The 16243-nt window shown below is 39.7% G+C and overlaps 1 protein-coding gene across 1 annotated transcript in view; it reads right to left on the bottom strand.

Annotated features, from left to right (window-relative positions):
• Positions 1-16237, bottom strand: part of BOD1L1 (biorientation of chromosomes in cell division 1 like 1) — a 36231-nt gene extending 19994 nt beyond the window's left edge. Inside the window, exons 1-10 of the mRNA XM_041402468.1 lie at positions 16071-16237; positions 15591-15715; positions 14168-14358; positions 12407-13003; positions 11791-11937; positions 10313-10482; positions 9320-9443; positions 8828-8972; positions 8128-8203; positions 1126-7243 (exon numbers count right to left, since the gene is read on the bottom strand). Of these exons, the coding sequence (XP_041258402.1) occupies positions 1126-7243; positions 8128-8203; positions 8828-8972; positions 9320-9443; positions 10313-10482; positions 11791-11937; positions 12407-13003; positions 14168-14358; positions 15591-15715; positions 16071-16148 (7771 nt within the window). The 5' untranslated portion in view covers positions 16149-16237. The remainder of the gene's footprint in view (positions 1-1125; positions 7244-8127; positions 8204-8827; positions 8973-9319; positions 9444-10312; positions 10483-11790; positions 11938-12406; positions 13004-14167; positions 14359-15590; positions 15716-16070) is intronic.
• Between the last annotated feature and the right edge of the window lie 6 nt (positions 16238-16243).

Raw genomic sequence — 16243 nt, 5'->3', positions numbered from 1 at the left:
AAAATAACATTTTTCAAGCTTACTAAACCAGCACCTTTCCTACAAAAATTCCAAAAATCCCAAAATCTGTAGAGACAGCTTTCTCAACCCAAATGTCATTAAAACTGGAGAATAAAGTCAGCCTTTAATAAACTGGACCTAAACACGCATTATACATTTTTAAAGAAAAATTATAGCAAGGACAGACATGAGAAGGAAAAAATGCAAAAAATAGTACTTGATCAGCATCACTCCACTTCCTGTGGCGTATTTTTCTACAGTTTAATTTCTCCAAAATTTATAATATTTGACTTCATTACAGCATCTCCAGAATTCATTAATGTTTAGAAAAATTGGTGCTTCAGCGACTTCAGAAGGTTAAAGAGATGCAAGGTCAAAAATAGTAGCATGTTCATTACACTGTATTTTAGGAACCAGCAACCATGCAGATTCACTTCAATTGTTAGTGTAGAAAAATAGATCTGGATACAGAGTATGAATATAGAAAATAATGCCATTTTCTATTTAAAATAGACATCTATTGCTCACTTAAGATACTTATTTAGGATAACTGTCTGATTCCTTTGTAACACAAAGCAGAACCATTTCAAGTGTATTTATAAGACAAAATTAAGTGTAATACAGTGAATCAGAACACGACCACTAAATAACAACCCAGAGAAAATCTGCAGTTATGACTAAGGACGGCCAATCTCAACCTTCAAAGTTATTATGAAGTTACCTTTCTAAAATGATGAACATATTTCAAAATGAAATGCATCCTCTTTCCTAAAAAACTTTTTGAATTTCATAACACATTAATAACAAAATCCATATGTACCTCCACAATAATTTCCCCTTACAAACAACTTCATATATTGGCTGACAATGTCTTTTAGTAATTTCTTGCACTGTAATATTTTTTTTCCAACACAGCTCGGGTAACTGCACTCAGTTGGTCTTGTTTGCCCAGAATCACATGCTTATTTATTTGTCACCAATTCTTCTTAAGTGTATTAACAGCCATTTTGCAACTATCAAAGAAGTGACGTATATATATTTCAACAGTACAAGTTATTTCTAACTATAACGGCAAAATGCATCTGTTTGACAACTTATAAAGAATTAAAAAAAAGAAATCCTCACCTGAATTAAAGGTTGCATTACTTTTCTGAAAAGTAATTTCAGTGCCAGTATCACCTGTTTTGACCAAGTTGGTTTTGTCATCACTGTCATATAGCTTTTCTACATGCAACGATGTGAGGTCCCTTTTCTTCCCTAGTTCTGCTTCTATTGTTACTTCACCATGGTTGGTGTTTACAGTCACTTCATCTGCAGAAACTAAGGGAAGAGCCTGTGTCTTAGGCAGGGGAGTCCTTATTTCAGGTAAGTCACTTTCCAGTAGTACGTTTGAATTTAATTTATAGTTCACATTCTTTACAGCTTCACTCTCTTTCGCTGCTTCTGAAACCGTACTGGAAAGTTCCGATGTAACATCCTCCTGCAAAACATCTGCTTGCTCATCATCCTCACCTGCCTCTGGGGAAGGACTCTCAGCAGTCTCCGTACTAATCTCCACACAAAGGCCCTCATCTACACTCATGAGGTTCACTGCATTTTCATCACTTTCTGTGATTTCACTGTCTACTGTGCCCTGAGATGCTGCTGATTCTGTCCTCACCCCACTCTCATGTGTCTTGCTCTCTCTACCAATAACAAGCAAAGAATTCGTGCTTTTTTCTGGGTCTGTAGTTGAAAGGATGCATTCAATCTGGTTAGCAGTATTAAAAATTTCTTCACTTTTGTCTTTTACTTCTGTACTCTCAGCAGCAAGTGGACTTTCTTCTATGACTGTGAAGGTGAAGAGACTATCACATTCTTCCATTGTGCTCAGAGTGATCACTGCTCCCTCCTCCTTATCTTCTATATTTGAAGCAGTGTGTTGATCTTCACTGTCAGTTGCAACTCCTAGCACAGGAGCTCCACATTCTCCCACAAAAATCACAGAACCTTTGCTTTTCCCATCTGCATTGAAAGCAGTTAGTCCAAATTGTTCATCTACAGTTGCAGTGGCCTCCACCACCCTGCATTCCTCTGATGCATTTGGAGAGAGAATAGCACCTTCATCTCCTGCTACAATGAGCTGACTTTCAGCTTGTGGTGCTGCACTGATCAGGACTATCTCACATTCTTCTGTCATGCTAGTAGTGATCATAGCAGCTTCGTATCTTCCCTCTGTTTCTGAAGCAGTGAGTTTGTTTTCATCTTGCACAGCTACACTAGACATAGGAGCTTCAAAACATTCTGCTGTACTTGTAGAGATCATTAGCGTTTCATTCTTTGACTCCGTGTCTGAGATGTGCTGAATCACCTCTTCTGTGACTTCACTTGACATTAGGATTACTTGTTCTTCCACAACACTTGTGGAAATCATAGCACACTCATCCTTTTCTTCCTTCCCACTAGCAGTTGGGTGACTTCCATCACCACCGTTTTCATCTCCACCCATGCTGGATTCACTAGGCATGGGAACCTCATATACCTCCATATCTACAGATACAATAGTATTCTCATTTATTTCTTCTGTTTTCACAGAGGGGAGCTGACCATCATATTCAACAGCTGCACTTGACATTGGAGTCTCAAATTCCTCCACAACACTGGTGGAAATCATAGTGCACTCGTCTTTCTCCTGCTTACTGCTGGAAGTATTCACACACTCTTTAAACTCTGTAGCTGTGCTTGGCATAGGCACTGTGTCTTCAGTGTCTGTTAAGATCATAGAGTTTTCCCCACTTTCATTTACTCTTGCAACAGCAAGTAGACCTTCTTCAGCATCTGTGGCTGAATGTAAAGGAGCATCTTCCACTGTGCTGGTAGAGATGGCATCACCTTTTACCTTTACTTCTCTGTCAGCAGGAGTAAGAGAAGTCTCATCCTTCTTCGGAACTGCACTGCTTATAGAGGCATCAAGTCTTCTGCTGTCAAAGAAAGTCATGGCATTCTCATGTTTGTCTTCAGCAGCAGACTGTGTCTTATCTTGCACTGCCATAGCACTAGTCATGGGACCCTCACATTCCCCAGCATCTGAGGGAAGCAAGGTACCTTCACGCTTTCCTGTCTGTGCAGCTAAGGCACCCTCGTCTGCAGCACTTGCACTGGTCACGCTGCTTTCAACAATGCCTTTATAATTTCTGCAGTCTGTGCCACAATAAGCTCCTTTCTCTGCACTTGTCATGCTGTCAACAGTAAGCTTATTTACATCTGTGCCAGCCACTCCTGACTCAGCTTCCATTTGCTCAGCAACTATACAGATAATGGAACTTTCACCTTCTTCTGCACCTATACAAATTAGTGCATTTTCACTTTCCACTCCTGTACAAGTAGAAGCATGCTCATTTTCTTCATTTCCTCTTCCTGTACTGGTCACAATGTCCTCACCTTCTTCATCCTCTTCTTTTGAGCCTGTACTAGTCACAAAACCTTCATCATCACACAGACCTACACTGACTGTAGTGATACTGGCTTCTTCCTTTGCCCTTGTACTGTCCATTAGACTTTCACATTTTTCAGTTTCTAAACAAACTACAAATCCCTCGTTGCTGTCTTCTAGCCCTGTACAGACTGCTGAAATTTCAGCATCATCTTCTGGGGTTATGCCTGTGCTGGTCACTGCACTTTCACCAGTTACAGTATCCTCAGATTTGTCACTACTAGTTCCAGCTGTGGCACCGTTCTCTGTGACCACTGCAACACATGCACCAGTTACAGTGTTTTCTCCTTGGGTATCCGTACCAGTCACCGAGCAGATGATGAAGTTATGACCTCTTTCTTCTGCACCTGTGCAAGTCACAGTACCTTCATGTTCTTTTACTTGGCCAGCTGTCACATTGCCCCTAAATTCACCTGAATTATCACCAGTTGTTGACCCTTCACCTGTTTCTGTCCCGGCACTAGTTACAGCTCCATCACTCTCCATTTCACCTAAGCAGGACACAGAACTTTCAAATTTGCCTATATCCACACAAGCTGAGGTCTTTTGCTTTTCTTCGGAGCCTGCGCTAGTCACAGCATCATCTTTTTCTTCTGTCCCAGCACTGTTTACACTGTCTTCAATTTCTACTCCACTTGGGTTCACTGAATCCTTACCCCCTTCTTCTGCATCAACCATGGTACAGTCACCATTTTCTTCTCCTTCTGTACTTGTTAGGAAGCTTTCACTTTCTGCTAATCCTTCAGTGACAACACTGCCACCACCTTCTTCCGCTGCTGCAACAGTACAGTCACCAATATCTGCTCCTGTGACAAAACTGCAGTCCTCACTAGGTTTTACCCATATGCCTGTTGTGAAACCTTCATCAGCTTCTATGCTTGTGCAGATTACTGTCACCTCACTTTCTTCTGAGCAAGTGGTTGTAGCATCACCATCCTTTCCAGAATGTGACGTACCCTCAGCTCCTTCTCCTCCTGTACTAGTTGCCATTGCAGTGCTCTCAATGATCTTTTCTGTGCTAGTTCCTATCACGCTGGCAGGAGTTTTTTGTAGGCTGCTATACAACAAACTAAGTTTACTACTTCCTGCACTGGTACCTACAGCACTGCTTTCATTTTTGTCTTCCATGCCAACCACATTAGTTCCTTCTTGCCCATTGGCTGTAACAGAGCCTTTGAAACTTTCCTCAGGACCTCCTTCAGGCACTAAAACAGAGGAAGACTGGATCATATCATCTGTGTTATGCACCTTGTTCTTTTCCACACTATCCATCATTGAGCTTCTTTCTCCCTTTGTGGAAGGATCTATATTCAAGCAGTCTCTTCCTTTTCTTCTTGGGGTAAGTTCTTTTGTTGTTACATTTCCATGATCTTCAGTTATGCCAGACATCAAGTTTTCCTCTTTTCTTCTCAACTTCCTATTTTGAGAGCTTTCTGACTTTGCTGCTTCATTGCAATCTTCTCGCCTATGTAACCCGGCTGTACTGTCTTCCACTGCCTGTTCATCAGGCCGGGACACCTCATTAACTTTTTCCATACTGTTTGCCATGATGGTGTCGTCACCATCAGCTTTCATGACAGAACTTGGCACTACATGGTCTTGCTCCACATATACAACCTGTGCTGTATCATTCTTCAAAGGCAAAGCATCTTCTAATAAGGAAGTCCCATCTGAATTGTGGCATTCTTTAGACACGGTACCTAAAGAATCTGAGATCTCCATATCCATGGACTTGGCATCAGCAGCATCTTCTCTTGAAGAATTAATTGCTAAAGGAACATCATCTGAATTAGAATTTATCACAGTTTTTAAATTCTTTGGTCTTCTGCTATCTTTTGAAGCCTGATCCCTAGTGGATGCATTCTTTAAGGTTCTACCACTTGTTTCACACACAATATTTGTTTTATAAGCCCCTTGTTTACTGGGACCTTGAGCCATGGAAGCTTTTTTGGACAGAGGGTCTAAGGCACCAACTTGTTTATTAGAAGTATCTTCTTGTTCAACAGTTTTTTCAGCTGCAGGCAGAAACTGTGATTCACAAGCTTCAGGACCTGCCAAACTGTGTTTTAACTCCTTATTTGAGATAGAACGAGATCCTTTTTGTTTTACTGCACACTTGGCATCTGTGGCTTGGAGAGAGTTTTGAATGTTTTTTCCATCAACGTTAGATGCTTCCTGTGCTTTTGTTTTTTTCAAATCGAGTTCAATCAGCTCTTCCTCATGACCAGCATGTAAGTCATCATTATTTATAGCTGCCTTTTGAGGGGCTGGAACCTGGCTGCTTTCAGTTGTGCCAGTTGATTGCTTTTCCTCCTTAAGTAAATCTTGGTTTGATATACTGCCTTTTCTATTTTCACAGGATACCTTCTTGCTTTGTTTTTTATCCACTGCCATTGTGACATTAGATAATCTTTCATGCCCACTATCCATTTCTTTAGTATCTTTATCTTCCAATTTGATGCTCTCTTCCTTCTTCTTTATTTCCTTGTTGCTGTGCTTTAAGTTTCTGCTTTTATGACTTTCAGCAGAGAACCTTCTTTCTAGTTTGGAATTACTTAAATCTTTATCACCTCTGTATTTCTCTTTTACTGTCCCTTTTTCTCCAGAATGTAACTTAACTCTGTGACTAAAGTCTTTTTGTGATCCCTGAGTTGATTGTGGGCCACTTGCAAGCTGAAACTCAGCACCACTCTCTTCCAAACTTTTATCTTCATTCCTGGACTTGTGCTGTTTATCTGAATCATTGTCATCCATGCTCTTATCTTTGTATAGTTTCTGTCCAGTGTCTTGTTTTGTTAATTCCTGTAATTCTGTTTCAGATGCTTTGAACTGTTTACTATGACTCTTTGACTTGGACTTCAATAAAATCTTGTCTTCTGCAAGGCTCTTAGATCTTCGTCTATCTTTATGAACACCATCTTCAAGTTTTACATTACTATCAGAGTTAGTTGATTCTATTTCATGTCTATCTTCTGAGTAGCTTTCACTCCTTCTGTGTGATGCTGAACCAGGTTGCTTTGAGGCACTTAGGGAATCCTTCTGTGGCTTAGAATCACTCAAAGACCTTTTGGTCTTGCATTCTGCTCTTGGTTTGTCTGTTGAGAGATGCCTGTCCTTTTTGTTTTCTTTCCGCAGCAATTCTTCAGCTTTTAAGGTTGATTCAGAAGGGTTTTTACCATCTTTCCCTGTTACTGATACTTTCCGTTCACTTCGGTGTTTACTTTTTCTTTCACATTTGTCATCAGAGGAAACCTTTATTTGTTGATTATGTTTCTGGCCACCATCCTCTCCTTTCAAACTTCGCTCAAATGAATGAAGTTCAACATCTTCACCTGACTTGTGAATACCATCTCCTTTATATTTGTGCTTTAAAGGAAATTTATCTTCTAAAGCAGTTCTTTCCTTTTCATTTTTATCTCTGTAAGACTTGGCTTCTTTTTTGGCAGAATTTCTCATATGTTGAATATCTGTGTCAGTATCTTTTCTGGGATGTTTTTCATTCTTAGATATGGATTTCTGCTTCTGTGGTTCTTCAGTATTGACTTCTGCTTTATCCAGTTGTTTTTTTGGATCCTTTGTTTCGCTGTCCTGCTGAGCTCCTTCAGCCTGAAGAGAAGTGGAAGTTTTTCTTTTATGTTCTTTTTCTGCCTTACAATCACTTTTGCTTTCCTCAGCTGAATGCCCCCATTCTGAAAGTCTTCTAAGTTGTTTACAGATTTCATTTTTTCCATGATTGTGCTTCAATTCTTTGGAAGAATTTTTTTCACAGGTCTACAAAAGAGATTTTTTTAATATATATAAGTACACATTACACAGTTCCCTCACTTATGTGCCTGAGCATAACTGGCAAGTACAAATTATTGAAAAAACCTGAATACACTAGGGAATACACTTAACATTGTAATAAAAATTCATTTTAGCCAGGAAATGAAAATTGCCATTTTCTTTTCAGCTATCTGCTATAGTAGAAAAATCAAAAGCAGAAGAAGTTATCCTTAAGCTGTCTGAACTTGATGATTTTTTCTTCATAAGGTAATTTTTCTAGAATGACTTTAAAAGGTTTTTGAATAGACAATCAATTTCAAATACTCTGTAAGCTACTTTAAATAGCTATTATGCTGTCTGGTAAAACAAAACTAACTAAAAATCTGAAACTAAACAACACACCACAACCTATAAAAGATACATCTAGACTTCTACTTGAACTTCTACTCCCACCTTTTTTAATTTAAACAATGTTATTCATAAAATGCTCACCACAAAAATTTTCTTTCCTTTTGTGTTTGGAGCACAGTCAGTTTCCCTTTAACTTTCCAGTGAGAAGTTAAAACAGATTAAGCTCAAGTCTTTGCACATAAAGGACACTGCTCTTTTTAAAAACCCAGCATGCTTCATAGATTAGGGCTCAAACTGCATCTCAGGTTCTATTACAACATGCACCAGCACTGAATACACAGACCACATTTCAGTGGCTACTGGAATTCAGAAAACATTACTACAGTGATGTCAGATCACTAACACAACCGAAGGAACAGGCAGGGAAAAACTTGTGAGTGAGAACGAATGCAATTATATGCAGTTTGGTGCGGACATATGAGAGAGTACTATCAGAATTAAAAGGAAGATTGTCAGATTTATACTTAAGAGACACCTACCTCATTTGTCTTTTGCATTTCTTTAGAATCTTCTTCAGATGGATCATTTTTCTTTCTGCAGCTCTCTTCAGCATGCCTGCAACAGGTATTTGGACAATTTAACAAAGAATTAATTGGTACCAGCCTAACACTACTTTCCAAACTTTCCACTTTCAAAGCTGAATGCAAGAGAGAAATGCTCACTAAAAATACAGAGCATGCTCAAGCAACTTCTAACTAACCTATGCACCCAGGTTTTTTTCTCTTCTAAAATTATATACATCAGCTTCAAAAATACCCTGAATACCAGTGCTTTTAAGGGGTATTAGTATGACATTACTATTGTTGTTGTCCCTGTAAAATGGGTAAAAGTTCTCCTTGCCCCATATTTACCTATATAGAGACACTTATGTACAAAGACACATATCTACATGAAACATCTATCGAAAGATGAAGCCAACCTGACTTGCCTATTTGGAGAGCTTTTACATGTTTGTGCACCTTTCTCATGCCTTTATTACCATTCCAAGAAAAACCACAAAGACTGCTACTGCAATCTGAGCCGAAACATTTCATGCTTATTAGTAACAATACTATGAAAATATTTTAAGAAAAAACTGTTTAAATGGATAAGGTTAAGCACAAAGTTGAAAAGAACCTTTCCAATCTGCAAAAATGAATATTCAAAACATTAAGTCCTTTTGAGCAAATACACAAATACCTTGAATCTCTTTTTCTTTTTCTGCTCAGGGCCACTTTTTTTTCCAAAAATTTCTGCTCTTTAAGCACATCCTTAATGCTGGTACCAGGTGTTTTTGACTCTAGACTTTTTGATGAAGGTTCTTCTGATTGCAAGCCACTTTTTCCTAAAATAATACACAAATGGTGAAATACATACACATCATTATATTAGTGTTTCAGCTATAAACGTGACAGAAAGCAGTACAGAGAGCACTAAGGCGTAGCAGAGAATAGCACTTAGGTGTTAATCCAACTTAAGCAGTAAAATGGATATATGAAAAAGTGAAGAAGAAATTCTGCATTAATTCTTTGCATTATTTTTTCTGTGACATCACTGCTGATATGTTGGTTATTAAGGGAAGGAAATGACTATAGCCCTATATGACCATTATTCAAAGCTGAATGTTTTTTTCCTACAGAGGGTAAGCAAGAGCAGGGTGGTGTGGGCTACTCACAACTTTTCTTCTCATACCTTTAGCATTCTGATTTCCAGTTTTTAGGGATTTTGTCTTTTCTGCAGCCTTCTGTTTACGTTTTTCTTCAAGTCTCTCTCTGTTAATTCGTCTTCTGAGGAGTCTCTCTTCTTTTTCTTTGGCCTAGAGATACAAAACCAAGGAAAACAATTTATTATTAGGTGAAAGACCATTCTTTGACTACAAATATAAGTCTAAACCCCACAGAAAACAGAACACTGTAGCTTAAGGAAAACTAAAACAAATACACCTTCAAAATCATATAAAAGTTAATGGAATCCTCTAATATTTTTGTGAAGTTAAATTAGCTGAGTTCCAGAATTTCCTTGCTGCTCAACACTGCAGACTGAAGCTATGCAACCTTCTCAAAGAACATATGTTTTATCAGTATGTACATACAATATATACATATTTATTATATGTATCTGGCTAACAAAAAATCTAATATAACTGCTGCTCCCTCTTCTCTGTGCTGGCCCTTCTGCCACAGAACAGAGTGCACATGCTTAAATCTCTGTTTTCATTCTCAGCAGCTGCAGACTTGCTACAAACTACTGATTTCATGGTCAGCAAGGACTACATTTGTAAAGAGCTGGGGTAATGAAGTAGCCTGCAGTACTCTACACAAGCCTGATCTACCAAAAAATCCTGCTGAAGGCAGGCTGCAGGTAGATATGGGCTACTTTTTTCATCCAAATTGTCACAGTATTTTGGGGGGAGGGGAAGGAGACGGAAAACTCTGTCATTGCTTTCACTGCCAGGAGCCTTCAAACTATAACCAGCAGAGCAAAGTCCTGCACTGGAAAGCAGATCATGCCATACTGATGGAAACCTGAAGAAAGGGCAGCTGTAGTACAAGATTTAAAAAAAACCCTGAAGGAAGAAGAAACTGAAGACTCTCCCTGCACAAACCACCACCAAAACAGCAGTGGAGTTTCTGCTCTAAAAAGTTTTGGGGCCAGAGTGTGAGCAGTAGCAAAACCCGAACTCACAATGGACTGCCGGCGCTGCTCTACAGTTCTCTCATCATCAGAGTCACTGAAGTACTTGGAGTACAGGAAAGGCTTGCGAACATAAGCGTGGCGAACGGGCTTGGCTTTCCCATCACTCAGCTCATTCGCATGGGGCTTCGTCTTACTTTGACTGTTCTTCTCCTCTTCATCTAAGGAAAGGTTGGTGAGTGTAGAGATATAATGATAAATTGGGGCAGTGCTTTCAACAAAGCTTTAGCGAGGGCAAAGCTACTCAAAGCGTATCCACCATTATTTACTCTAAAACCAGAAACAGTTAAATTAAATCCTTAGTATCAAAATATCACTGGATTATGAAAAAATCAAAAGTGCATTGATGTGTCTGTGTACATAATTCAGCCAAAAAACTGCATGACAAGACCAGTAATAAACCAGGATACGACAACTGGGCTTATTCCTCTTGCCTCTAATTCCACTGCCCCTTTACACATAGTATTTAGGAGTTAGCTATGCATGAGAAGTCAATATAATTTCTGCTATGTATTAAAATCTAATTCTTTCCACACCAAAGAAAACAGTACAGTATTTGAGTACATAAAAACTAGTTGGCTTACTGAAATACATACACAAAACACACTGTTGGTTGCACATACCTAAGTATTAATCGAGTAAAAATAAATTAATCCAGTTTTATCAGTATTACTAGAAATAGTGCAGTACTGTACAAATTATTCGTATTCATCAAACATACTTAAGGCTTGCCTTCATTTCATAAATATTTAGTCATAACTGAACACAATCTGCCATGTTTCAAAGTAAGACTAAAGCCAGAGAATACACAAATGATTCAGTGCTTCTAAATTATATTTTTAGACCAGAAAAGGTAGGTTGTGAGCATACCAGACAGAACTCATTCAGGTGCTAAGACATTCTGCACTATAAAGTGGAAAGTTTTATTAACTACAGAAATCAGAGTCTGAAGTCTGTACTACACAGGGAGAACACAAAAGGCAACACAGTCAGTGAAACAACTTGGCGTTTCTGAACTTTTAAAGCTAGATCCATTCCTGTTCTTTCTACTGTGGCCAAGCTCCTGAATCCTAAAGCTCTAAACCTAACCTGATCTACAAAGTCAGCTACAACCACTACGCTGGGATCACAAAGCACTCCAGTGTTATTCCAAGTTCATGGCAGCTGGAGGGAAAGAAATCCTGCAGAACAGTGACATTCACCATTAAGTGCTTTTCTCACCTATGTAATACTGTAGCATAAAAAAAGATTTACAATGTTTAGAATATACTATATTATATGAATAAAAATATTCAAAAAGTAAGTCCACTCCTCATCTTTTGCAACTGCACAAATATTAGCCAGTTCACATTCAAAGCCTCTCTTACAGGTAGGTACAATATTGCAAATCCTCAAATTTATGACATGGTACACTCAACAAAAGCATTACATACTCCTTATTGCTCATTAACAATGTAATTATTTTATACCTGATGTGATCTCCCCCTCTTCAGTACTGTCAGAAATTACAGGCTCCTCTTCGCTCTCCTCTTCAAAGGAAGAAAGGTCACTGGTATGGACAGAGCTGACCGTGATGTCACTGAGTACATCCATATCTGAGTCTATTAACATATTTTCTTGCAAAGGAAAAAGTAAAAACAAAGAGCTGTAAGGCAGCACACTGAGTCTCTTACACTTTTCCTACCAAAACATCAATTTTGTCACTGAAAACAAAACTATATTAAGAATTAGAAATAAGAAAACAAAATTGTAACACTGTAATGAAATAATCAGGCTAAGTCTGGTTTATTCAAAACAAAAATCACTCTGAGGTAGAAGTATAAACTTTAAACGAGGACTGAAATTGTTGAGAGAACTTGCCATATTAAGATGACCAATCACATACGTGAGAAATCAAAAGTAATCTGACTCCTAATTCAGGTACCTCAGCTAAGAGAGATGGATCAAATCCAATTGTCATTAGCAGACCAGTTTTCCAGAACTAGCAGAAAACTTACATTCCAAATATACTGATTCAACTCCTGAATGAACTTAAAAACCTCACTCCTTATCCATTTTTGAGGAAGGGCATTGCCCACACCATACCTTCTTTAGTGCTTTCAGTTGTTTTATGTTTATTGCTATTTTTTTCTGTAACTAAATGTTTCACTTGTTCTGACTCTTTTGCTTGCTTTTCTTCTTTTGACTTTGTAGTATCATCACTTTTCTTTGAATGATCAGATTTCTTATCAAGCTTTTCCTTCTTTTCTTTTCTTCTTTCACTGCTCTCTGGTTTCTTGTCAGATTTCTCCAATAATTTACTCTTTACATCTTCACTTTCCTGTTGAATATCTTTACATGTAAACGTATTAGTATCCTTTGCTGAATTTTTTATTTCTTCACTTTGGCAGGGAAGCTCATTTAAATCTTCACACTTTGCAAGTGCTTCAGCCCCTTCTCCAGAAGGGTCACAAATTGCTTTCTCTTTGTCTGACAAGTCCTCTGCATTTCTCTCTTTATCAGTGCTACCATCCACACTCTGCTGAGATGAGAGTTTTTTAGAAACTTTGTCATTGTTCTTGGGATTGGAGGTCTCTGTTGAAGCCCTGGCAGCACTTGCTTCTTGATTAAGAGAAGTTATTGTTTCCAAAATGGACATTGCATCACTAGCTACATTAGCACTTGGAGTTGTAGCAGAGACACCTTGAATAATAAGAAAGAACAGAGTTTTACTTCACCCTGGTTTCCATAATTCTGTTCTGACAGAAGGTTAAACATGTGAAAAGAAACAAAATAAGCACTCTCTACAAAATACATATACCTAACTAAAATATTTGACTAATTTTGGCCTTGAGAGATTTTGGCTAAAAAAAAAGAAGCAAACAAAAATCTCCAAGACATTCCTACACCAAGCACCATATGATTACTAGAGATCCATTCAGCTCTGTGACACACCACTGCTTCTGAGCTCTGCCTACAGAAAGTGAGGATTGTCAATGGAAGGGACATCTGAACACAGCCCTTGTTCAATTTTACCAACATCCTCAGTAGCATGATGACCCTGGCTAAAATTCTATACATATAATATACACTCTATGTATATATATGTATATACACCGCAAGAGGAAGTCAGTAGCTCACACCTCTAATATCTCCATAAATGTCATGAAAAATTGACTCAGCATACTGACTACATAACAACAGGACTATCAGAAATACCTTATCACTTTTCTATCATTTTAGAACCAGCTCTGAAGATGGACAACTAAGCATTAACTGCAGCTGAGAACTGCAGCTGGCTTGTTAACCCATTTTAAAGGAAGTGGGCCTCACAGGAAAAAGGCTTGGATTTAAATAAAGGCTACAAATAGATAGATGGCTGTGGAGTCTCTTAGAACAGGAAAGAAGGGACAATCACCTGCAGGAGTGTTTAGGAGTTAATACAGGTAATATTAGAACCTTAGCCATCCCAATTTTACGACACACAGCAATTGCACAGGTAACTGCCTCTTAAAGAAATCTTTAATCTCTACTGACAGACAATAAAATTGCATCATTCTTCTCTTACAGCTCTATGTCTTATCTGATCCTATAATACTGAGACCAACTTTTCTCCCCACCATAAACTGATCCCTCATAATCTCAAGCAGAAGTGAAAGAGTGACATGGTCATGACAGTGTGACATGTCTTGTGCTTTCCACCTTTACACACAGAGTAAGAGACAAGTGATCTGGCATGCTGTCTGCAGCTCAGCTTGCTAATCCTGATACTAACAACGTTATGGTAGCAGAAAACCTAGTCAATGATTCTGCTCTCTCAAAACCCATTCTTTTGTTAATAGACTGCTCAGAGAAATAGTGGAATACCTTGTACTGTAACAGAAACATCTGCTTTCTCCTCACTTGGAGATGTACTGGGGCCAGCCTCCTCTTTGTGATTCAATGTGGCTAAAAATTCATGGACAGCTTTTTCCACCTGAGGTCTGAACGTGTGGTTGATCTTTGGGTCCACAACCTGAGAAATAATTCTGTCAATTCCTGATTCCAACATTCCAGACCTGGAACAAAGTTACATAAATTAGTAGGAAAAATTAGTTTTTAAGAACATACTAATGAAATATGATAATTTAGATGTGCTCCAATGAAACACCGATGTTTTCTGAGCATTCCCATAGCTATGCACTTAGCCTGTGCCTTACCCATAAGAAAAAACGTGCTAGAGAAACAAAACAATCCAAGCACATGGAATTAATACAACAAGCAGCCTGTTGTTACATCGTTAGTGTTAAACTTACAAGTGCTATCAAACCGCAAAAACCATATTTTGGAAAAAAAAATTAGAGGAAACCTTGTATTAGCAATTACCACAGCAAAATAAAAGATGAATTATAGATAGCACGAGGCATAAAAAACTAGTAAACCACTCATCACTACCCTAAGTTTCTGCCCAGTGTTAGATGGCAAGTTCTGCAGCTTTAGAGAACACATTTAATCTTCAGTAAAATAAAACAGAAAAAAACCCCACAGCTATGAAGCTTATCTCTTTAGACCCCTGTAGTCTTCTGTGCAACATACGCCACGTCTTGTCATCATTGCCTCTTTAACAAGAAAGAACGGCTGCTCCCCTCCCTACAAACCAAACAGTCCTCCACCACAGCACAAGTGATTAAGTTTGTTCCCAAATCCGTGGTTTGACCCAATTTAATGGCCAAACTCATGGCACTTTGAAGACATTTCCTAATGTTTCTTGTGAGTCTAAAATTTGAGAAGAAAGACTGGAGGAACCTTCATGAAATAATGTAATACATGTTAAAGTGTCTGACATAATTTTAACACAACACCAGTTCTTAAAACCTCTTCTCTGTCCAGCTAAATTTAAATCCGTTTTTCTATTTTGTGACTTTAGCTTTATACTTTGCAGAGTTTAGTCGGTGAAATGTTTCTCCTCAGATCTACAAATGATAATTGCAATTTCATTAACAACTCCCTTAAAAGAAAAAGTAAAGGTAGCCTTTAGCTAGGGGGTTACATCTCAAGTCAAAATCGAGGTTTCCCCCCCACCCCCGCCATGAACTTGGATCAAAGAACATCTTTAGTCTAATTCTGACTAATACTGATGCTGAATTACTACCTCCAGTAGTATTACATTTAAAACACTGTGAGGGAAAAACAACCCAACTTCTTCAGAGCTTTCTCTGAAGAAAGCAACTTACTTTACATTGACCCAGATCCTTTGTCACCTATCACAGTACACGGCCATGTTCAGAGAAATCCCAGAGCTGTCACTTACTTGAGCACCTGCTGCCTAATGTTATTTCTCAGCTGGTTCTTATTGAGATGAGGACTCCAGGTATGAGTTGCCAAATGGTTGGAAACAAAGTTGTCAACGCGCTGTCTCAAATTCTGGTAGGCAGGCTAGAAAGCAACAGCAGAGACGTTGGTCTGGAAGGATCATGTAAGCGGCTGGTTATCCTCCCGGCGGCCAGGCTGGTACAGCAGGGAGCCCCGTCGGACCCCCCGGTGCAGTGCAGGCGCAGCCGGTGCCCCGCGGCACGGGCAGCGCGTTAAACGCTGCCCCGCCGGACCCTGCGCGAACCAGGTGCGTATGCCCGTGCCCGCACGGCCGGCCAGCCCGCGCTCCCCGCCGCACGCGGGGCTCCGGCTTCGCTCCGCACCGCCGAGCGCGCTGCCCCGGGCCAGGCCCGTCCCCGACCTGCCAGAGCCCGGGGCGCTGGGAGCCCGCCGTGTCTCCGGTCCCGCCCGCCCGCACCTTGGTGTCCACGTCGGCCAAGCAGTCGCGGCGGAACTGGTCGAAGAGCCCCTGGCTCTTGAGGTGGTTAACGATCATGGAGACCAGCTCGGGTTCGGCCGCGCCGCCCCCCGCGCCGGCCCCGGCCCCCGGCAGCGGCGGCGGCTGCTGAGGGGGCGGCGGCGGGGGCGGCG

This window comes from Onychostruthus taczanowskii, unplaced genomic scaffold (assembly GCF_017590055.1).
Source record: "Onychostruthus taczanowskii isolate IOZ18803 unplaced genomic scaffold, ASM1759005v1 scaffold2, whole genome shotgun sequence".
In the NCBI taxonomy this organism is placed as follows: Eukaryota; Metazoa; Chordata; class Aves; order Passeriformes; family Passeridae; genus Onychostruthus; species Onychostruthus taczanowskii.
Note: the sequence above shows the minus strand (reverse complement) of the source record. Positions and strands in the feature narration are given on the sequence as shown.